Source organism: Dryobates pubescens, chromosome 8, assembly GCF_014839835.1.
Source record: "Dryobates pubescens isolate bDryPub1 chromosome 8, bDryPub1.pri, whole genome shotgun sequence".
Lineage (NCBI taxonomy): Eukaryota > Metazoa > Chordata > Aves > Piciformes > Picidae > Dryobates > Dryobates pubescens.
The window spans coordinates 19,173,291-19,197,290 of NC_071619.1; the positions used below are offsets into that span (position 1 = coordinate 19,173,291).

General features: G+C 44.5%; 2 protein-coding genes across 24 annotated transcripts in view; both read right to left on the bottom strand.

The window, feature by feature from the left end:
- PDLIM1 (PDZ and LIM domain 1) overlaps positions 1 to 1,409 on the bottom strand; it is a 41,502-nt gene extending 40,093 nt beyond the window's left edge. Inside the window, exon 1 of the mRNA XM_009897665.2 lies at positions 1,258 to 1,409. Within this exon, the coding sequence (XP_009895967.1) occupies positions 1,258 to 1,353 (96 nt within the window). The 5' untranslated portion in view covers positions 1,354 to 1,409. The remainder of the gene's footprint in view (positions 1 to 1,257) is intronic.
- Positions 1,410 to 4,078: 2,669 nt separating this feature from the next.
- SORBS1 (sorbin and SH3 domain containing 1) overlaps positions 4,079 to 24,000 on the bottom strand; it is a 115,447-nt gene continuing 95,525 nt past the window's right edge. For 11 of the 23 annotated variants that reach the window (XM_054163308.1, XM_054163307.1, XM_054163311.1 and 8 more), the window contains 9 exons: positions 23,282 to 23,367; positions 21,409 to 21,576; positions 19,903 to 19,949; positions 18,690 to 18,804; positions 18,458 to 18,583; positions 17,138 to 17,332; positions 8,130 to 8,188; positions 6,745 to 6,857; positions 4,079 to 5,931 (listed from right to left, as the gene is read on the bottom strand). In XM_054163308.1, the coding sequence (XP_054019283.1) occupies positions 5,864 to 5,931; positions 6,745 to 6,857; positions 8,130 to 8,188; positions 17,138 to 17,332; positions 18,458 to 18,583; positions 18,690 to 18,804; positions 19,903 to 19,949; positions 21,409 to 21,576; positions 23,282 to 23,367 (977 nt within the window). In that variant the 3' untranslated portion in view covers positions 4,079 to 5,863. Of the gene's footprint in view, positions 5,932 to 6,744; positions 6,858 to 8,129; positions 8,321 to 8,938; positions 8,999 to 13,108; positions 13,226 to 14,495; positions 15,225 to 17,137; positions 17,333 to 18,457; positions 18,584 to 18,689; positions 18,805 to 19,902; positions 19,950 to 21,408; positions 21,577 to 23,281; positions 23,368 to 24,000 lie in introns of all 23 variants that reach the window. The other 12 variants (XM_054163299.1, XM_054163302.1, XM_054163298.1 and 9 more) reach the window with 2 other exon arrangements.

A 24,000-nucleotide genomic window follows, 5' to 3' on the forward strand; every position in this document is an offset into this window, starting at 1 on the left:
GATGGAAGGAAATGGCAACGATTACCATAACAATGAAGTAAATATCACTTCCCTTACGCTAAAGTTGCTTTCATGTCCAAAAAAAATGTTTTAGAAGAATGAGGCATTATTATTGTAATTGAAAGAGATTACACAGAAAAGTAATAACTTTCCCCCCTGTGTGGTTCTCCCAGCACTCGGCAGCTCTGCCCTTCCTCATGGCGCCTAGGGACCTGCGGGCAGCAGGACCCCACGGCCGGAGCTATTCAGAAAATTCCCAAGTTCTGGTGATTCTGTTCTTCTCCCAGAACAGCTCACAGAAGTTCAAGTTCTCGTAGGTCCCACTTCCCGCGGCCCATTCCCGCCCAGGGCCCGCGGGGGCTCCACAGCCGGGCAGAGGCGAGAGCCCAGCGCTGCCCAGGGCTCACCGGCTGCCTCCGGTTTGGAATCGCAGCGTTTCCTTCTCTCGGGCGGCGGCCGGGGGGCAGCCCCGACAAGGTGCCCAGCAGCACTCCCCACGCGAAGCCTCGAAGGGTCAGAGGCTCGGGGCTGCGTTGCCCCGGCACAGGAGGAGGCCGGTGCCCCCGGCTTTTGCCGGCCCGCGGCGAGCGGCCAGGCCAGGGCCCAGATGAAGACAGGCGCCGCCGGGCCGGGCAGGCGGCAGCAGGGCATGAGCCGCTGCGGCGGGCGGGGACACGGGATGCAGGTGGGTACGTGGCCAGGGAAGCCAGCTACCCTGAACCCAGCCCTGACGTTTTACAGGTGAATGCCGGCGCCGAGATGAGCAAACTAAGTTACACCTCTAACACTGGTTCTGAATTGCCATTTTCTAACTAATTCTTCTTTAAGCGGGGTAAGAAGGACTTCGTACAGAAAAGAGCAGAGGCGACCCACACGGGTTAACGCGGCTTCTGTTAACAAAGGCTATTCTCTTACCTACACAGGGCACGCAAAACCAAGGGAGCATCCAACCCCACCTCAGTGTGGCTATACCCTCGAGGATGGGCCGCAAAACCCCAGTTCCAGGCTGGCGGGAGCAGAGGGGATTCCCCCTGCCTGCGTTACGGGATTTACTAAGGACAAACACAGGAGGTCGGTCGGTAAGAAGCAAAGACCCCGGTGTCACGAGCCCATTGGTCAAAGCCAGGCTGCGCGGGCCATCAGCCACCTGCCAGCCCCAGCTACAGCCTCCCCCGGACCCGCCGCCGCGCCGACCCCGTCACGGGCGGCCCCGTGCCCCAGCACCGCCCAGCGCCCCGAGCTGCCGCCGCGCCCTACCCGCGAGATGGTGAGGGGCTGCTCGAAGTCCCGACCTCCCACCAGGCGGAAGCCCCAGGGCCCGGGGCCCGACAGCACGATGCGGTGCGTCCCCATGTGCGCGAGTGCACTTCACAGGACAGCCGGCAGCGTTGTCGCCTACACCGGCCTGGCCCGGCCTGGCCCGCCCTCAGCCCGCCCCCGGCCCGCCCTCAGCCCGCCCCCGGCCCGCCCTCAGCCCGCCCCCGGCCCGCCCTCAGCCCGCCCGGCCCGCCCCACCACTGCTGGCACCGCCCCGGGACTTCATGCGGCGCCCCGCCGGACACAGCCAGCGAGCTACCATCTTCACGAGTAGAAAGCCGGTTAGCCACGCTTTTACCTAAAACCCTTCCGAGGGAGGTTGGCGGGGCAGAGTCGCTGCTGAAGGAGAAGAATTTCGGTCTTCGGAAACTCAGAGTGCCTCACCCCCTCCCGGCGGGGCCGCGCCCAGGAGGCAGGGCAGCTGCACAACAACCAGCCGGCGAGCAACAGCCGACGAGACTGCCCCGCTGCGGCATCTGCCAGAGACATAGCGCTCGCCCCGCTCCAACATAGTGTGATGTTTACTCTGAAACCTAATGAGATGATGGAAATAAATAACATTTCACTGATGAGTGAGGGCGGAGCCCTCTGCCCCCTTAGGGGTGGTACCACCACCAAGAGAAGGGATTCTATACGGGGCTTCAGCCAACCTCCTTAGCTGCGATTCCGGAAGAATAGCTGTTCCGGGTTGCACGTCAAGCCCCCACAGATCAGATGATGGACAAGGTGGGACATGCTGGTTACAGCACCAGTGCTGGCATTTACAGTATCACAGTATAACTAAGGTTGGAAGAGACCTCGAGGATCATCGAGTCCAACCTGTCTCCACAGACCTCATGACTAGACCATGGCACCAAGTGCCACATCCAATCTCCTCTTGAACACCTCCAGGGACGGTGACTCCACCACCTCCCTGGGCAGCCCATTCCAATGATGAATGACTCGCTCAGTGAAGAACTTTCTCCTCACCTCGAGTCTAAACCTCCCCTGGCACAGCTTGAGACTGTGTCCCCTACAGCTTGAGTACAAGCACTGCTGCTTGTTTAGTAAATGCGTAACAGCTCACCAGTGAGCAGAGCATCAGTAAGCAGCAGTACAAGACTGGGATTCAGCCACAGCTTGGGGAGCATAGAGAAATCAGCAAGTGGGCTTGAGGTAGCTCACCCTAGTGCTAGCCCTACAAGACGTGTCCTCGAACAATCTCATGGCATGGTACACCCTTGCCACTGCAATTCCCTTTCGTGGCCTCCTCTCTTTTTCTGCATTAACTTGTAATTTTGCAGTTTATTTCCTTCCCAGATTCATGCATCTGGACTGCTAATTTCATCTCTGTCAGAGAGCAGTAGCACTTCCACTGCATCATTACACATCTGGCAAAGAACAAAGTAACACTGAGAGCTCTTCTCCCCTCTGGTGTGAGGGATTTCCAGAGGACACACCCTTGGGTCCTCTTCCTGTCTCTGCATGCCCATCTTCTAAAGTCACAAAAGCATTTCTAGCTTGTTCCTTAACAAGTACATTAGGATAGAGAGACACATTAGTACCTGTCAAGATTCAGTAGCTATAGGCGACTCTCTCTTTCTCCCTTCCCTGGCTGAGGCACTGTAAAGCAAGGGCTAAGCAACGCTAGTGACCACAGCAAAGTGGTGGTCAGGCTGCCCTTTTAGTATTATAGAACCTGCAAAACAGAAAAAAAGGCTTGTGTCTATGTGCTTGCTGAGGATGTGTAAAATAGCTTTAGGCTTTTGCTGTCTTGTTAGTTTGATTCCAGGATTGGCTTGTTTATGGTTGAACTTCCTAAAATCGCTGCTAATGGAAACACGAGGTGTATCTGTCTGCTCAACCATCTGGTTCCATCACCACAGTGTTTGAGTCTATTGCCTTATTTTGGCTCAGCCTGAGGTAGATGTCTCCCAGAAGTTAAAACCTCCCATGGAAGCCCAGCCTTCAGGGTAGCCCCAGCCTTGCACAGGCAGCATGCAAGAGGCAGATAGTGGAGGTGAAGAGGTGTGCCTCTGTGGTATTTGTGCATTACTGAGCACCAGTTAGCCTCAGCTCACCTCAGCTCTCCCCTTTCCTTGCTCTGCTCCTGCAGGGACTGTTCTTTTACATGAGGCACACACAAACAGTCCTGGCTATCTTTCCTGCTGCAGAGTTGCGAGACATGACATCTTCTAGCACAAACCTCCTGAATGAGTGCTGCAGCTATGCCTGCCTGGTCAGAACGCAGCTACCACAGAAGTCACGAGCAGGATCCTCTTGTGTGGGACATTCAGGAAGCCCACGGCAGACACCTACTGATCAGCATGGACACAATTAAAGAGAGCCACAGAGGAGTACAAGTATAAAAGTGCATTGCTACAGGAACAGTGGGAATAGATTTTATTTAATAATTTGTACAAGGAACACAATAGTAATTCAATAATTCCATTTATTAATTGCCAAATAGTCATCCACTGCAATAAGAAAGAAAAAAATCAACACAAAAATAAGTTGCAGTTTGTATGTGTGTATGTGTGTGTGTGTGTGTGTGTATGTGACTTAAAATGGCAAGAGCAAGAACAGAAAAAGAAACCTTTAAGTGAGTTATGTTATATACAGTAAGTATCGTCATGTTACTTTGCTGGATAAATTAATTTGGTGTTACCCAATCTTAGCAACAGACCTAAATATTGCTGCAAATAACTGGACGGCAAACCCAAAGCAGAAAACCAAACCCATAAGATGCAAGATTAAAGGTATCTCCTGCAGAAAAGAAACAGTGGTGCTTTGTGTAGTATCTGAAACCCTTTCATAACAGATCGTTTGTGCTAAATCTCTTTATGTGAACCTACAAGGAATTCTATCATTTAAATAAAACCGGGAAAAAATCCCAACCTTTCTTTCACAACTGCCTTTTGCTTTTCTCCCTTCACTCGATGTGTTTAAATTACTTTTCTATACAAGGTAAGTACATTGTCTGTACAAAGTTAAATATACATATTTACAGTCAAACTTCTGAGACACCGAGTCTTCTCTTCCGCTGACTGAGACGGAAGACAAGCCTACTTGATTGCAAACCCAGGAGCATGGCTAGTTTATCAAAACATCACAAGTCGTGCTAACAGTTAGTTGTAGTTACTCTTAATAAATCTGTATAAAAGCATCAGCATAAAAATAGGCATTTTATATTATTAAATACGGCTTATGACAAAATAGCAATCTAACCCTTTGCTATTTGTATGGTAACTGTAGGAAGCAGAGTCTGATAGAACCGGTTTTGTTTATGCTTCTTCTTAATAACAAAATGTATATCAAAAGGTATTCATAGTGGATTTACAGGCAAGCAAACAGCCAAGCCATGTTTGTTGTTTTTCGTTTGGTGTGGTGGTATTTGGGTTTTTTTCTTCCTCAGATAAATAAGAATCTATGTAATTGATAACAACTGCTGGGAACAGCTTTCCAAATTGATTAGACTTTTTTTTTGGGGGGGTCTGACTAAAAGGCAGCCAAAATGCATGATCTGATCCGAGACCTATCATCAACACTGTAACCAAAAAGAAAATAAAAGGCACCCTCAGTGATACGTTGCTCATATTTATCAGAGCCTCTAAGATTTAATGTCGGGAAAGAAGCAAAGTCTTCACCCAAAGAGTATGCTTTGAAAAGTGTGTGATCCTTTAGGGCCAGCAACAGGGCAGGAGGAGCAGAGAAGTGAACAGCCGTAGGACTCAAACAGGATTTGCTCTCACAGATGTTCTGTTTATTAGTTCTATTCTTTGGGCAGATAAATGTCAAAGCCAGGCTCATTTCTCTTTAAAAAAACAGAACTCGGTCTGTTTTGCTGCACACAATACACTCACACACACACGCCCTGCACAAAAGAGAAAAGCCTGCAGAGATAGGTAATGTGTTATTAAAGGATTTGGGATTTTTGCACATTTGCATTATGATTTGGCTGACCTCTCTGGATTAAACCACCAGTCCCAAACTCCTTTTCCATAGAGAGCTCTGCAGTTTAACCATATCAGTTGTCCTCTGCCTCTGCTGGGTCTTAAAGGTGCATGACATGAAGGAAGGGTTTTCAACGGAAGTGGAAGGCAGAGCAAAGTGAATCTTCTGTGAGGCAGAAATCAGGCAGAAACCCTGACTTCCCTGAACCTTGCCAGTGAAAGGGGAGCCGCTGCAAGGCTGCCTACTGCCCCAAATCACTATCCTATCTTAACACACAAACAAAACCTATACCATGTGCTTCCCTGAAGCCTTCTCAGAGGTAAGTACTCCATACAAATTAAGATTATCACCAGAACTCTTGCTGGAAAGGGGAGAGGAATACACAAAGGCAGCACTGTAAACTAGAAACCGTCTCTTTTTCAGCAAACAAATCACACCCTGAAACTGTGTAAGCAGGGCTACACATTCAACTCAATACTGTACCACATAACCACATCCTCCTAACACGTCTCATCTCTTCTCTATTACATTCATAAATTGTCTGTTTCTTCACTGTTAAAAAACATCATCTGGAAAACAACCCCATCACTGTCACGGTGAGATCACTGTTATTTTACAGGTATAGCAGCTTCACGTAGTTGCCTGGGAAGGTGCCAAATTGCCTTGTTCTCCTGGATGTACCTGTTGTGAAATAAAACACAAAGAAGCCTGAATAAGATGGAGTTATGCTAGGAAGGCTTAGGGGTTTAAAAAGGTAGAAGTGGCAGCCTCTCCTGCCTGCAGGTATTGCTTTCTAGAAGTAAATAGGAGTACTGGTCAAGGAGCCTTTTGCTATAGATGAGATCACAACTAGTTCTGCTACTAATTGTCTCTAGTCTTCCCTTTTAACAATTAATAAGATGCTGGTGAAAGCTCCTGGGCCTATAGGCTAGGAGCCAAACTCCTATCAGTATAAATGAGCTAATCTCCCTTAAGAAGAGATAACAAGCCTAGATTTGCAGTCTTGAGATAGAAAACACTGTCCAGACTTGCATTCTTTGAAGGTAAAGGGCTAGATTTTGCTAAACATACAGCTACAGATAAGGCTGGATTTTCAAGGACTGCAACTTCCTATGTGTTCTCTTTGTCCCTTACTTGCTACTTTCCGTAACTTGCCATGGCTCCCTCCGTTTTGAAAAAGCTAGAGAAGCAGTTTTCCTTGGTTCCCTCTGTTGCTCTGCCTTCTGTGTGAGCAAGAAGGATCAGGAGGAAGAGTGGAGCAGGAAAAGAAAGAAGAGAAAAAAGGAAAAACTGGAGACCTATCAAGGAAAACAAAGCTCCACCATCCTGCACCCTAATTTTAATGTTTGTGGTGGGAAATGATGAAAAACTGTGAAAAAGATTGAGTTGGTTATTTTTCCACCATCTTGACCTCATAATTGAAAGCAGCTTCCAGACACCCTGCAAAATTGCTCATCTATATCTCTAAAACACCTGCTGACAAGTGTCACTCACCCACAAACCAGCCATCGTCACATTTCTCCATGACATCGACAATGTCACCATCCCTCAGTTCCAGCTCATCATCATTCTGAGGAGTATAGCTGTAGAGGGCTTGGTAGCTAACTCTAAAACCAGAAAGATACTGCAAGTTAGCCATTGGCTTTCCCCAACGTCCTTTCAGAAGGAGACATCTCCCTCCTCTTCTATTTTGTTCAATGCAGTCTAGGCCTGTATTTTCCATTTGACAGGTGAAAGCCAACTGCATGAAACTGGTTGTTGCCACAAGGTCATGGCAGTAGAAAGGGTCACACTTACACTGTGTGGGACATGAAGAGAGCTTCTGCATTTTTTTGCCATGTATCCATAGACCATAACAACCGGAGTCTTCCTAACCTGTAGCACCTAGAGAAGTGTCTGAGTGCAGACACCCTACTGAATGCCAGGCGAAACCTGGACGTGATCATTCCTTGGCTAAATGAGACATCTGTTCTCTTGCCCTGGCACACAGGCAGGGCCATGGATGGCCAAATGGCAGATTGAGGGACTTCAGAAAAAAATACTGGCTACTCTTATTGCACTAAGGTTGCTGGATAAATCATGGCTGAGGAGGTATGGTGCAAACAAAATCTATGGTTGAATCCTCCCTTGAGCTACCACTTGCATCAAAGGCACTTTGTATTTATCAGAAAGGAACCTTAAGGAGTGGAAACAATCTTTGGGCATATTGTAGGGAAGCTTGGATATCCTGTCTGCAGGGAGTGAAAACAGAGCTGAGGCAAGATTTTCCATTTTGTATAAAGGGGTGGGAGGAAGCAAGGGCGCCTTTCAGGAGCCAGTCGTGAAGGAACTTTAGTCCCCAGCACACTGCTATTCTCAAACCAAGCTTGGCCTCACCAAGCTTAATGGCAGCTCCTGGTTTAAACCCACCAGACAGGTTTGAAAATCTCTGATCATTCAGACACCAATTCACCTGTAGACCTGGCCAACATCACACCCAGTGGCATCAGTGTTGGGACTGCTCACTGCACTGTGAGAAGCTAAGGACACATTGATCCATGCCATATAAGCCAAGTGTAGCCTGTGAATTTTAATTTGTCTCCCAGCTTCAAGATACAAAGACAGCAAGATAATCTTCTAACCAGCATCAATCAAGTGCTCAAAGGAGACCCAGTACTGGGTCATGAGGTCATTGTTTCAGGTGGTATACAGGCACAAAGGTTCCAGTTTTGAACTACTCATTATGATGATATGTGGCTATTTTTGTTCTTTAAAGAAAAGCTGACACCCTCCTATCATTCTAATCTAATTCATGAAATGCTGATGTTTGAACTCCTCCCCATCTTCATAACCACTCTGAGACAAGGCCCTAGAAAGAGATGGGAGCCAAAAGAACTTACATGTCTCGTGGTGTATGACTTCTGTCAGGGCTGGTTCCTTGCTGCTGTGCTTGAGGTTGCTGAGAAATGATGAGAGATGGTTTATGGTCATTAGAGGTCACCTTGTGGCGAGAGTCAAGAGGCTGAGAAATAGTACTGCAGTAATGAACAGATTTTTCTGCAATGTTTATGATCTCATTGCAAACAGCTTCCTGCGTGGTAGGCAGCATTGATATCCAAGAACACCCAAAGGACAGTCAACAGAGGGGAGGGAGGGGAAAATATAGACAAGAAGAGATGGGACATCCCAGATGCAGCACATAAGTCCAGTTAAAAAAAAAAAAAAAAAACATATAAAAAGATTTGTAGATCCAGGTAAATATCCAGGTAGTGGAGTGCAGAGGGGATCCAGGTGTAAGCATGGAAAAACAGGCAAGATACAGAAGAATTTGGCATTTAGTTTGAAGATTTGTAACAAATACATATACACATATTTTTAAAAGCAGCAGCACATGAGGTTGCAATTAGTTATGCAGTGGCACCATTACAAATGCTATGAAGTCAGTTCAAGAATCCAAGGTGGGCCATTCCATTCATGCATTTTGCTTCATTTAACCTATACCCAGGACTGGCAGCACAATTAGCCCAACTTCTCATTGGCTATGACAGTTTTTCTGATTGCTGAATTGCCAAACAAAACAATAGATGCAAATAAATATGTACCTGCTTTGCAGCTAACAACAGGGCTGGCGTTTTATCTCTACTAATACTTTATCTGTCTGGGTGAAGAGAGTCTAGGACTATACATCTGATTTAAACAGTGGCCTTACCACATAGCTCTTTTCAGACTCTGTGAGATCTGGTCCAGCTCTCAATGAATGGTGGGAAGGCTGTGTGATCACCAAGCAAATGATAAGACATTTTAGCAGATGTTATATTGATCAGAATTTAAAAAAAAATAAAAATAAAAAATTAAATGGAGTGCAGACAACAAAAGAGAATCAACAACTCTTCCCCTCCCCACCCCAACACCATGCTTCGTGGACAACAAGGTCTTTCATTGACACAAGAGACATTAGGACCACAGTAATGCAACTGCAGCATAGCACACAGAATGCTGCAAAGAGAAAAGTGACAGCAAAACTGAAGCTCAAAGCAAGGAATCAGAGTAGGAGGTTATGGACACCACAGCAACCAGAAATGGTACATGGTGTCATACTGCATTCCTGTAGAGGGGAAGAAAAAAAAATAATCACAAGGACATAAGCACATACTTGAGAACATCAAAGTCGAAAGGCCGAGTGAATGCTGAGAGGAATTTGCTGCTGTTTTCAGAAAAGCAAAGAACAGTAACTTGCTTGCCTCTTAAAAAAAGACCAGGTCACATCCTCAGGAGTCACAATGCCATGTAGCTACATCAAAATTACTCTAGCTTGTACTAAGTGAGGATTTGAGCTGCTCTGTTAATTCCTACAAGGCAGAGTTTCAGGTCAGAGGAGGCCCTGACTGGAAAACCCACCACCTGGGAAACTTACGAACTCTGCTCTGCCTCTGTCCCTAGTCATGACTCTTCACAGGGACCTGCATATTTCAGGGCACAGTAAAGAAAATCAAGGTGTTGTTTGGGGTTGGGAGCTTTAATGGGAAGCTCACAGAGAAAGTCACACAGGCATCCAGAGCCTGGTTTAGCATGCTTACTGCATATTCAAATATCTACAAAAGCAAGGGGCATGCTGTGCACAAACGTGCTTGAACCAGAGTGGGATTATTTGTACTGCCTGTCCAACTGCTTGGCAAAGTGCTCTGGATAAGATACAAAACATTGCCATCTTCTGTGATCATACAACACAATTTTCAACCCAAATTCCAAAGGACTCAATGTTTATGCTTTCCCTCCTCCATTTTATTAAATTCAATGATGCCCTTCAATAAAAGACTTGCTTTCTCATGACATCCTGAGGCAGAGCAGAAGCTGAAGATACAGAGGTTTGTGACAACTTCAGCCCAAGCATGCTCAAAGAGTTTGAAAAAATGAAAGCTCATCCTTGTCTAGTCCCTGTTCTCAAAGCTTCTTTGAACCACATCTTGGACCTCTGGACCTGTGCCTATCATTGTATTAAAATCTCTTTTCTTGAGGTCTTTGACCAACTCTAGGCCAACCTAACCCCACAGCAACTCCTTTGTAGTCAGCTGTACTGTCTGGGGCTGGAATCCAGGATCACTACCCTGAGAATCAATGCTCTATTTAACATGTATCTTTCTGTATAGGAAAAATTAAGTATAAGTTGCATGGTCTAATTGCAGTGGGATTTGCATTCAAAGCATTTACTATGGAGCCTGAAATCGTCACAGGATTTCTGGAAGTCATTCCTGACTGTTCATCATCAGCCCTGGAAGGCAAATGGAATAATTAGAAATGTAAAATCAAAACTGTGCAGACAAACTGGATATCGTCCAGCAGAGATGATTAAATCAGGTGGTCAAGTAGCTGGGAAAACCAATTTTCTGGGTGAGGTGAGAGGCAGCTATCAGAATTACTGGAGGTTTGTGGGGATGGTGGGGTTTCTGTTGGGTTGGGTTTAATATTTTTTGGATTAATTCAGGAAAGAGCTTCTCTGCTTCATAGTAATTGACTGCAGGAATTGCTCCATGAACTCCCAAGACTGCATGGTCTACTTCTCATTAATTACTTGTGACCTCCTTGACCAGCTTTTCCTCCAATAAGCTTTAATTACTGTGAATTAATTAATTATTTGAAAGGTAAAAAATGACACTATCTCCAAATGCTCCATGGTGCAGCCTGCTATGGGCAACACCAGGAGGTGCATCACTCTACCTGCACCTGACACTTGTTTAGATCCCCTTTCTTTGTAGGATCTTCATGGAACTTCCCTGAGGCAGCTGGACAAAGGCCAAGTAGTCCTCTGCTCTCCTAGCCTCTAGTTTCCTACAAGACACACAACTAATTTGATCCCCTTTAGCCTCTGCTCCAGCAGCTTCTTACAAAAGGAGTGGGTGTCCTTGCACTAAATTCCAGAACTATGGTGGAGATTTCCACCTCATACAGACCTTGAGAATGGATCTAAAGAGCACCACAGGTTTGTAAGAAAACCAGAAAAAGGCATTACATTAAGATCCTAGGCCCTGAGACAGGTTTTAACTCTTAGGTGGGGCTACTCAGCAGTGCTCTCTCTACTCCTAGTAAAGTCAAGTGTCACCAGTGTGTCTATCCATTGCAGCTCCTGTTTATGTGTCTTTTTCCATCCCTTTCTGGTGGGAGTTAATGGACTGCATACAGAAAGAGAAAGCTAAGCAGAACAAACTAACAGACACACAAGACAGACAAATTGATATCTCTTCAGAGAAGGGCACTCAGCAATGGAGAACAATAGGAGGACTCCCAGCCCAGCCAAAAGAAAAAACTTTGTCAAACATCAAGGTCCAGCTCTAGTGAAAGTGAGGTAAAAGCTGACCAAAGAGCTCTCACAAAGGACACTGAAAAGGCTTGCAGTGTGGAGTGTCAAAGTCCACAGAAAGACTCTCCAGTTGCTGAATCAGAAGCTGAAGGTTGTGCCTCCAGTAGAAAAATGTGTCTCCCATGACTAGCACATACTGACACCTGCTGCAGGCTGTGCAGCTCTGGTTTGTACACTGGGAGGGATACTAAATAATAAGCATGGAGATGGTGCCAAATAATGACCATGCTAAGCTAGGTGGTCTGTGCTGGGAAACATGGGTTTGGAGCATCCTCCTCATACACTCTCTGCTTTGCTCTGATTGTCAAGGCATATAAGGGACAAATTTCACCTTGACTTCAAATCCAAAGAAAGGCCACTGGGCCCTATTACAACCAGACAACATAAAAAATAGAACACCTTTCCCTAAACATGGTTCTTTCCTCCTACTCTTTTGAATTTCATACATCCAATGCAAGCACCAGTAGGATCAAGCAGATCAGAGGTCAGGAGAAAGGCCAACACACAACATTTCTATGGACTTCTGACATGAAGCAGAATATGTATCCTATTGGAATTGGATATTGAAACTGAAAAGCAAGCAGGAGATGGTTGTTCAGTAAAAAGTTGCACAAGCTCAAAATCAGGGGGAAATGAGGTGAGTAAAGCTAACAGGAAAAATTCAGGGTTAAGGCTGTATCTTGCTCTCACAAGTTGATAGAAAATAAGTAACATTGGCAACTACTCCCACATTCATCCTGCATAAGCATCCTGCCTGGTTCACTGATCAAACCAAAGATGCTTCCCCAGTTTCCTTCGCTGCAAACCCAGCCCGGCTTTTGCCAGTTGTCTCTTCTGTGTCAATATCGCCACCCTGTGGAGGCTGCCTGAAGGACTGACCGAGACACCAGCCGCGGCGAGCACCGTTCATTCCCAGGCCCTGGACGTCCCAGCCACAAAGTGCTAAGGTCATGCTGCACAGACCCTACAGCATCCCTCTTTAAAGAGGTTTGTAGCTCTCAGCAATAGTGCTGAGAAACTTTGAATCCTATCTGAGAAGGCTGTTACAGATCCTTGACATTGCAGATGCCAAGTTGTGGATTGCCTTACCTCCAGCTCTGAGATGTTCAAGCCCTGAATCCTGATCTCATGCGGTTAAAGGTAAACCGCATCAAAACGCCTCATGCTACATCATTCCTGACAATAAGGCCACTGATTCTGGGTTATAATGCAACTGAGCTGTAGGAACTCAAGGCCAGAACTAAATAAGCTCTGGGTTAATCCTTCAGAGGAACAGAAAATCACACCCTCATCCCGTACAAACGGAGCCATGTGGATTTGCACCAGCTGAAGATTTGGTCCATACCTGCCCTTCTGCACAGCCTGGAAATAACTGTAAATTATTTTCAGGAAAAAAAAATAAAATTCTAAAATAAATGACACCTGTGCAGTCAATGAATGGCTAAACAAGCATATGACAAAACAATGGTGTGGGGTATGGAAACAGCTGTAAGTAATGGAAGATTAATCAGCAAAGATGATTACCTGTGACTTATTGACTCTGTGTGTAAATCTGGGAGGTGGCTGTGTTGTGACAGTAGAGGAAGAGAGGGCAGAGGAAGAGAGAGGAGCAGATGAAGAGAATGCATTTGAATCTGCAGTCTTTTGAAGAAAAGAAAAGTTGGTCAGCTTGGCACATGTTCTCTTATCACAATCACTGCTATTGATAAGAGCATCTACTATCCAGTAATTTTGATGCACACACAACAAATGTAACTCCATGCAAGGGCAAGTGCAGCTTCCAGTTGGTTTGTGTGATCTGGCCACCTCATTCTCTTTTAAACATGCAGATTATGCCTGTAAAAAATGCTACTAAAAATATATCCATGGCTAGTAAACAGCACAGTCTTTATACAGCTGTTAACAGGCTGCTAGTTATGATTCAAGCAGAAACCAAACAATTTGTCATAAGATCTTCCAGTGTAGAATGTATCATCTTAGAAATCCTTGTTCCTCACTGTTTATCATTGGCTAAATGGGGTGTGTCATTGAGGCTATCGCAACACATCCAAGACAGTATTTGTAATGCTGTGATTTTGAGATGTCCAAACTTCTATACAAGCTTGCATGAGGACACTGTAATATATTTATGCTGGTTGTAGCCCACAGTGGACCCCAAGTCAACTGGGAGCTGCAAAGTAAGGCAGATCTCCTATACTAAGACTAGGGGCAGAAGATACATTGTCTCAGTTCCTCTATGTTCCCTCTCATAGAGCTACATAAAACTAAAAATTCTCGGGGGAAAAGCATCACTAGGTCTAGTTCTCATTTGTGGCTAGACTCTTTCACATTGTTTTGGAAGTGCAAAGATGATAAACTCCACTCCATGCATAAATACAATCAAGCCTCCCTGATGTAGTTGTGCACCTTGAAGACTAAACCATGGGCTTGAGGAACAAGAGGGGATAGCTCTGGTGATTCTAGAATCCAGGCTGACATTTACAAGGCTTTTTCAGTTCTTGGCATTAGTAGGAACAAATAAATCCTATAACCAAAGATGATCCATTGCACACTGGAAAATCTCTGAATACAAAGAAATTGCCTGTATTCTGTGCAGTGAGGTATAAGGGTATGAGGCCTGTGTGATACTTTCATCTGACAAATCTGATAATTGCCACTATCTGGGACAGTCACCTCATTAGATGTGACCAACTGCTATTACCTATTCAAAAAAAGAGTTTTCACTACACTGCTCCTCAGTCCTCCTCTTAAACTTTTTGATCAGCTATTCATAGAATGCCACTAGTGACTTCTAGAAGGTCTTAAGATGATCAAAATATATGGGGCAGGCACTGGCTCTGCCTGGTCAGTAGAGCATCACAAACCTCAACACACCATTTAAAAGCAGCACACACACATGCAGGAGATGTACCTTCTTTTCACTGCTTTGAAACTTTCCCAGATCACCTTTCCTGATGCCTCTTTTCTCTGTTTTACCTCCCTGCACAATAGCCATTAGTTCCTGACACAACTGGTTGTCCTCAGAGGAACCCACAGGTCTCTTTTCTGGGTTTACACGCATGTCTAGTTGGGATGGTTTCAGGCAGCGCTCAACAGAGATCTTGGGAACAGCATGAGCAGCCTGGTCGGGGTTGCTGCTTCCCTCTCTGGTCTTTCGGAGCCAGGCTTGGCTGCCAGTGGTGTCAGGCTGCTCTGCGAGGACGCTTTCTGGGCTCTCAGCTGCCCAGCGAGGGGAGCTAGAGTAGCTCATGCTGGGAGAAAGGGAGCCAACAAACTTTTCTTCACTTTGTGGAGTGGCCTGATAGAAACTGTGAGTGGAGGATTGAGGTCTGGATGAGTAAGAGGGCAATGGGGACTTAATGGACCTGGGAGTCGAGGAGCCAGAGAGGTGCGAATGGTGGAGGCTGACTGGGGTGATAGGGCTGGCTGCAGCAGAAGGCGAGAGAGAGTCAGAGTGAGAGAGGGAGGCTTCAGGCGGAGGAGGCAATGGAGGAGTTATGGTAGGAGTGGTGCTAGGAGACACTCCCACGGTCAGAGCAATCCACTCAGATGTGACTGCCTGCACCTCTGGAGATAAGGCGCGGCGTGCAAAAGGTAAAGGCGGAGGAGTTGGTGTATGGAGCAGCTCAGAGCTGGGAGACTTGAAGGAGACAAAAGCAGGAGAGAAAAAGAAAGAAATGAACAAAATAATAATAAAGGAAAATATAAATGACCAAGTAAAAGTAAAAGGAGAGAGAGCAAGTGTAGAGAGGGGCAGATCTGTGACCAAGCATGGTGTATAAGTTTTCCAGATAGGTGTACCATGGAGAACATGCCATCCACGGCTACGCAAACCACAGAGTACAGTGTGTATCTCTGCTGCTAATACCTTTCTCCAACCTCTACCAGGATCCCAGATACCAAACATTTTGTGGAAGACCTGTGACTTAATATTATATACCGTAAGTCCCTCAGGAAGCAGCTGAAGCCACCATCCACAATGGCAGCATGCAGTATTTGACTGGCCTGGCAGTAATATCTAGAGCACCAGAACTCACACTGTGGACCCAGTTAGAATCCACTGCTGCAATACACTTTTACTTTACCCAACTCTAACATGAGCAATGTCTGCCTCTCAAGAAACTTGCATTGCTGAAGCTGTAGAGAAGAAAGGGATCAATAAAGCTGGCTGTAGCTATTTGGTCTTCGGGTGATTAAAGTAGGTCCCATGTATATAAAGGCAGAACACACAACTGAGTTCTGCCCTTAGCTATTATCATGAGATATGTCAGTGAGATCAGCTACATTAACACTGATCAGAGTATTTGTCAGTCCTCTGACAAATTAGGCAAAAAAAGTAAGAGAGAGAATTGATTTACTAAGGGAGGAATCAAAAGAATAGCAAAGGAAACCATAAAAAGATGGATACAATCCCTTCTATCAAGGACAGAAGCTGGCAGACAGGCTATAACTACATGGAGACTGTCAGGCTCAAACAGAAAAGCTCAGCTGAGGTCCACTGTGATGGGGAGCCCCAAACAAGCAACAAATCTTTCCTCTTTACACAGTGGCTAAGAACAAAAACACCCCTATTATGGAAGATCCAGACAGACACCAGGTATGAGCCATGGCAGCCTTTCCCATGTCCTTCCTCTCGATCTCAGTTCTCCACTTCTGTTTCTTGCAGTCTTGACCTCATACTGACCTTGCTTCAATCCCAGGGGTGAGAGAAGGATGCGCCAGAACATCATGGCTGCAATCCAGACACATATGCTGACCTTCAAGCATGAGTATTTGCAGGATGAGAGCAAAACAAAGGGATTTAGAGACTCACCGCCTCCCTAATATGCTTTCCATGGCAAGCATTCTGGGATCCCCATACAACTACCTGCCATCATTCTGATTTCTGGTTTGAACTGCAGTACAGTTCACAGAGAATCTAATATTCATGGAAGATCCCAGATTGGCTTGCTCTCAAAACCTGAGTTTGCTTAGCCCTGATTTCAAATAATGCAGGCTGCTCTCCTGACTCTGTCTCCCAAAACTTTTATTGCGAGCTGGAACATTTAGAGCTAAGTATACATCTTGATTCAAGCTACTTGGGATCAGCACAACGGCTCCTACAGAATATAACAATCTGTCACCCCTTTTAACAGTCATATTAAAAAAATCACTCATCACAGTGACAGTTTATAAAGTGTAAACACACTCAGGAGAAGCTGGATCACCATATCTGATGTGAAGGAGATGTGATTCCTAATTCCACCTCTGACAGTGAAATCTATTCAGAAGGCTGTGAACTGTAGCCCTTTCAGTCTGGCCTGAATTCAAACTACAGATCAGAGATTAAATGCTGAGTCTCCAAATCCCCAAATGACCTGTTCATTAACCTTTCTGGTAAATGAAACATCACCTTTTCCTGCAGCTGCAGCATGCTGCAGGGAGCACATGGCTTTTACTGTGCAAAACACAAATCTTAGCTACAGCTTTTTTCAGCTATTGATTCTCGCACAGCAATGGCAGCATCTCTCTGTTCTGCAAAGTGCTGTAACCGGCTGCATCTAGGCCAAATACCTGTGGTGATGCTGTCATGCTGCGGTTAGGGGAGACAGATGTTGGTGGATCAGGGTAGTCGATGGCATTCTTGACCACTGGCCGTTTGAGCACCTCCACGTAAGTGACAGGGAAGATGCCTTGGCGATTGGTGCCAGAGATTTTTCCTTCGTACCAGTTCTCATCCACTCGCCGAATCAACGTGATCCTTTCACCCTATGGGAAAGAACAGTAATGGGGTCCTGACTTTTACGTTCCAAAGCAGATTACGTTTTTAATCTTGCTGCAGCTGACCTACAACAATTGGTGGCCCTCAGCAGTTGGACTTGATGATCTTGAAGGTCTTTTCCAATCTGGTTAATTCTATTCTATTCTAACTCCTGTTTCCCAGTTATGTGATCTTAAACTTAACCTCTGGATGGGAATGATATTTTTCTCTTCAGAAAAGGAGGAAATGCCGATCTTCAGGTGCTGACTTGGGCTGTCTGCAGACTCAGTTATGCTCACTCACATTTTCAAGACCCTACTTGCTGAAGCAAATGAGAAAAAAAATGGAAAACACCAGTTTCAGGCTGACCAGAAGACTCTCAAGCGTAAGAGGTGTACAGGGATTATGCAGGAAATCTGCAGCCCTAAGGTCTGCACTTTGAACTAGGTCTCTCTATGCTCTTTCCTGTTTTGCTAGTTAATGAAGTGCCTTCCAAATCCTTAATATAAACTACAAGCCTCACCTTCACGTATAATTAAAAGAGAAGACAGACAAGATCTAATCTGAGCATCAAAACAGAAACGAGATGAGATAGAAAAATGCTACAACTTAATCTAACTACAGCTGACTTGGCTCTGAACAGCCATCACACAACCCATTCTTATCCCTTCAGTCTGGAGTCAGGTCTAGCCAGTCTTATCAATACCACTGAACTTCGCTTGCCAGTACTCAGTGGCTTGGTGTGTAGTATGAAGGAAAGTGAACCCAGTTTCCTTCTTTTCTGTGTTGCCATTCTCATGTGACCACATGCATGTCCACTGCAGAGTCTCAGACTGAAGACATGCCACTTAATTTGCCTTGCAGAGCCAGGCTTCCAGCACATGTGCTCAAAGCATGTTTTTAGCTAGCCTGAGGAGGTAATTGGCATTTCTTGATTGAGCCTGCCTGTAACACTCCCACTGCAATGCACGATATAATGACTATGGACTAAAACCATGCATGATGAGAAGGAATCCTTCCTGATGACAGATTTTTTTCTTACCGGAGCTTTAATTTGGAAATTGCAAGTAATTAGTGTAAAAAATCTTCAGTGTTTAGCTGTATTTAATTCACCAACACAACAAAAGCCTTACCTTTCTGAAGGACATTTCCACTTGGGTATCCCCATTGAAGTTGAACTTAGCAATAGCATCTCCATATTCCAATACTTGCAATGGTGATTGCTTTTTGGGTTGAGCTTTCTCAGCTGGTGGGAGGAGCTAGAATGAACAAACAGAATCAAATTAGATACATACAAAAAGTCCATAAACTGGTCTCTGTCAAAAAGGGGTTGGGCAAAGAGAACACCTGCAGTAAAGCAGCTACCTCTATATATGACTGTGGAAAGATGCCAACTCTGCCATGGTGTTCACCTTCATACCAGTTCTGGTCAATTTGCTTGTAAATGTAAACAATATCTCCTTTTTGCAGAGGAAGTTCCCTGTTAATAACACAAGTACTCCATTAGAACTTCACTGGGGAACAGATGTGGTCTTTTTCTGGCCAGCAATACCTAGGTACCAAGATCTCCATCAGCCCTGTTGATGTAAGCCATGCTCCACCCAAAGTGAAAGGGACACAACCTTTCATCTGCCTCAGGGAGATGCTGCATAAACCACTACAAATCATCACCTATAGAACATATATGAAAATATTACCAGGACATTAGCACCTGAGAAGAGAAACAGCAGGACCTTCACCAAATTCTGCTTTTCTTTCTTCCCTCCCTAGCAACATCAAAATGAGGGCTTCCCCAGGCACACACAGAGCCTTCCAGGCCTTTTCTTGGTCCCCCAAGAGAACAAGCAATATTGTGTGATTCACCTGAGGAACCACAACAGGAATTGGAGGTACAGCAATGCCACCAGAAACATCCACTGGTTTGTCCACAGGTACCCAGGGAGCAATGACCCCTCTGTATCTCTTCTAGGTCCTGAATCAAGGACCCAATTGCATGCTTATAGCCAGGCATCTGTTGACTTTGGACTATGCTTAGTATAGTGAAAAGGATGCTGCATATCTATGTTCCTCTGACTATCTGTGTGGCACATTTATACACTAAGCTACTGACCAACATAGGTCTTCCAACTCCTAAATCAGAACACAACTGGGGATGTTACAAAGAGGAATCCCTTTTCTCTCCAGCACAAGGACGGTGACAGAGCTGCTAGTTAAAGGTCTCTCTCAGTCATCCTGCTTACAAGGGCAAGGAAGAATACCTGCCAGTGCACTGCCTCATAGCACCACTCACCCTCTGTGCAGAACGCTCACTTGTTCCAGTAAAGAAGATGTGTTTGCCATAAAAATCACATGGGATACAGATGCATCTCCAGAAGTCCCCTCCAACCCCTACCGTTCTGATTCTGATTCCTAAACTACAACCTGCAAGATTTATATTATTTCTCCCTGCCTTACTATGGACATCTTTGCTTTGAGATGCTGGACAGACACTCCCAAAGCATGGCACTTCATAAGAGCTGCATCACAGGGTAAAAAGCAGAGAAGAACTCTCAAGGCAGTAGTAACAAGCTGTACTCACTTCAGTGTCTGTGCTTTAAAGTCAAACTTGGCTCTAGCAGGTCTCATCTAGAGATCAAAAAAAAATCAACACATTAAAATAATCATCAAGTTTTCAATCCTCCTCTGAGGAAAAACACCCAAACTCTTCTATAGCTAACATTAGTCTGGGGAAGAACTAAATGCAGGCATACTGTTACAAGCTAGTGTGCAACTGGCACTACCATCCAAATATGCTGGATGGGTCTCTTCCACCAGGGCAGAAGTGCCAACTTATGTTATAAAAGTAATTAAAAGTTCTACAGCACATGGATTTAACAGCAATAAACTTTTAAGTGTGACAAACTCTGCTGAACAAAAGCTGCTCCAGTAACTACAGTTACTGGGTGCTTTGGAACCAAATTCCTCTTGGCATGTGAATGGAAAAGCAAAGTTTATTCTCTGGGGAAAAAGAAGTAGGATTTTATTTGATGTGGCCCTTATTACCCAGCCCTGCTGAATCCTGCAATGTAACCCAGGTACTCCATATAAATTGGTAGGAAAGAGACAAAGGTAAGGAGGAAATATGAATAAACTAAGCACACATCAAAAAAAAGTCCTCAGTGACTACAAAGCCAAAGAGGATGTTAAAGCTTCATTTACTTGGATGATTTTCTAATGTCCACAAAATATTCCAACTATTTTAAAGTCATTTTGGTAATATAGCATAAAATAAGAAGTAGTCACATTCATGTGGCATCAGAGCTCCTGAAAGCTGCCCTTTATGTAGATAAAGGGTAGACAAGTGTCCTCCACCCACATGGTGACCACCTCACCCACCACCGCAGTGCAGCACCTCTGGGGAAACACAGCCACTGTCAAGCGTCCCAGCAGCAATTCCAAAGGCAGATAAGGGCATTGGCTAGGACACCTGGACTAGCATCCAGCCCTCAGGAAAAGTGCCTTGAATCTACTGTCTACCTCCTCCTTTGTCTCTTTCAGAAACCCCAATTAGGTCATATACAGTGAAACATGCTGAGACTTTTTCCAGTTGTTTCTACAGGACATTAAGCATCTTTCAAGATGGCAAGAAACAACATCTTTCCAAAAACACCCCTATGAGACAGGATCAACAAGACACAAAATTTGTAAGCATAAGGCACAGAGAAGGAGACAATGTAGCAATATGCTGCAAAAGATGTAGAATGCCTCTGATTCACTAGGAGTAGCTGATATTTAAAGGCATGCATCATAGGTGCGCACCAGCAATTCTCAGCAGGCATGCTTTAATATATGCAGCTTGGTACAGAGATATCAATTAATTTACCAGGCACAAGAGTCAAAGCAGATCTAAATGAAGCCAGAATGGGAAATGGGAAGGTGAGAAAGAAAAAAAAAAAAAAAAAAAAAAAAGAGAAACCCAAACAAACAAAAAGAAAACAAAACCAAATGCCATTCTCTGAAGAGCTAATGTCTGCCTAAAGCACAACATTGTGAGAGGCAAATATTGCTTTGGGTCAAGCAGCAGACTGAGGTAACTACAACAGACCTCTGACCCAGATTTCCTCTTTGCTGTATCGTCTACATTTAGGAGGTCCCCAAATCGCTCATTAGTGATAAACTGATGGTGCGTTGGAATAACCCCTGTGTGCCTTCTAGCTGCAATATCAGCTTCTTCTTGCTCACGTTTAAGCCGTCTCTGGTCCTCTAAAAGTTTCTGCCATAAAATTGCATAAAATGGGCAGTAAATCATCTAGTTAAAGGCATTGAAAACTGCCATACATGAAGATTAAATAAAATTTCTGAGGTCCCACCAAATAGCTGGGATTTTACAGTTCAACACAGAATCACAGAAGCAATAAGGTTGGAAGAGACCACAAAGATCATCAAGTCCAACCTGTCACCCAAGACCTCATGACTACTAAACCATGGCACCAAGTGCCACATACAATCCCCACTTGAACACCTCCAGGGATGGTGACATAACATACTGACTCTGCTAACTATACCACACCCTTTCGTATTGCATGCACAGAAGGTACATCACCATTACAGCATAACTGAAATCCAGCTCATACAGAGGATCTGATCCAAAGCTGATGGAAGTCAGTGAAGAGTTTTTCTAAGTTTTGGCCAGGTGCTGGATGCTTCTAAGAAGATTGCTGTTAATGCAGAGGGGTGATCCAACCCTCTGCTTGAATCAACCAGGGGCTTCTCTCATTGACTTCCAAGACACTTGGAATCAGACCAATAGGTAAGTTCTGAGGAACCAAACTCCCCTGAACATGGCAAGGAGCTTGGTAGAGTGCCTAACCACCTTCAGGTATCAGGTTCTCTTGTACTTCCTTTGGGCACACGTAATAATACACGTTGTAAAATAAAGTGAATAAACCCTAAAGAGTTATTTTTTTAACTTTTGAAGTCTCTGGTACACTAAAGGAAGTGTGCATTCTTGATTACCTGGGCAGAAGGATTCTTCCACCTTTTGAGGCTGACTGCAGACAGAAGAGTTCAGCTCTGTGCTAACTCATTTGAAACCAGCAGACATTAGTAAATTCAGAGGTTTTGTGTTGGATTTTGGAAGTAGGGAACGACTAATTGTTTCATGGAAGAAGACAATCTATTTTTCACATAGGAATTTAGAGCAGGTTTTACCACATATTAAAGCATGTATAAACTCAGAAAGTTAACACTAAAAATATAACCTTGTTTGTTTTTTTTTCCCTAGGCAGTGAAAATTAATTCCAGCTTCCTGGAAACCAATCACTTTATAACTTCTTTAACGTAGCCTGATTACAATCAGTGCTGAATTGTTTCTGTGGATTTCCTATTATTTCAGCTTGTCCCAGAGTTGCCCAGTCATTTCAAAAGGGACTTGTACATTCTGTTGTCAACAATTTGGAGACATCATTAAGAATTCTAGTTTGCGCTGGGGGGGAACTTCACACATGATGGTATCTTAAAATACCTTGCATTTGCTGTTCCAAACTTGAGGACATTCCCCCCCACCAAAAAAAACCCCAAAACTATTCTTTATCAGTTTGATTAACACCGACTCAAATAGCTTGCTTGGAAAACAATAAAATTTAGAGAATAACCATTTCCTCTGTGATGTGTACTGGGGTATTGTACCACATCTGCAACCTTTTCACATTCTTCCAAGCCCCGATATATAACTTTGAACAATTGATAAGAGCAATCAGCTTCATTTTAAACAAAAGCTAAACTGGACCACACATTTTACATTAAATCGGTAGCAGAGGGAGTATTAAAATCAAAACATACTAGTTCCAGCTCATTGCTCTAACTTCCAATATGCATAGCCATGGACATACAAGATGCCCTTATACAAGGCTGAATGCTGTATTTCTTCATATGTGGAGCTGCTACAACAGTTACTAGACCATAAAAGAGGGCATTACCTCTTTATCATCATGCCTTCTGCGGAAGATTTCTTCTGGAGTTTCCATGTAATCAACTGGTGCAAAATGCCTTGGTGATTCTGAATCTACTTCGAAACAACATAAGGAAGTTAAAATACAGATGGATTTATCTAGCATAACCAGAAAGGAAAAAAAGATAGGTATTTTAAACCAATTTGTTTCCATTATGACATTAAGGATTCTCAATTGCCGATGACCAAATTGCCAATCAGATGTCAGTAATTTATCCCTTTTAATTTTTTCCCCTTTTGGGCTGTACTTATGAACAAAGACCCATAAACAGGGAGAAAATAACAGTACAGGAAATTGTAAAGACATAGAAGGACTTTGTGAAGAAAAGATTCACTGCCATCAAAATACAATTTAGTACTTTACTGCAGAGAAAAATGTAATACATGCACGCTCACACACACACACAACTAGACCTTGAGAAACCGCTCCTTAAAGCAAATCATCTGGGGTTTTGTGTGCAATGATACAGGGCTAGAAATATCTCATGTTGAGATTCTTGAATCCCCGGAGTTGCTTGAGAGATAAACTGAACCTGATGTGATTAGAAAGGCAGCGGAAATCGTTTCTCAGAAGTGCAGCTGTTAGCAAGTCCTGAACAAAAATGCTCAGCAAGACACTCAAAGGACATTAGACACACTGGGGGAAAAAAACAGAGAAAGTCACAGGATGCAAAGGTGGGGAGCAAA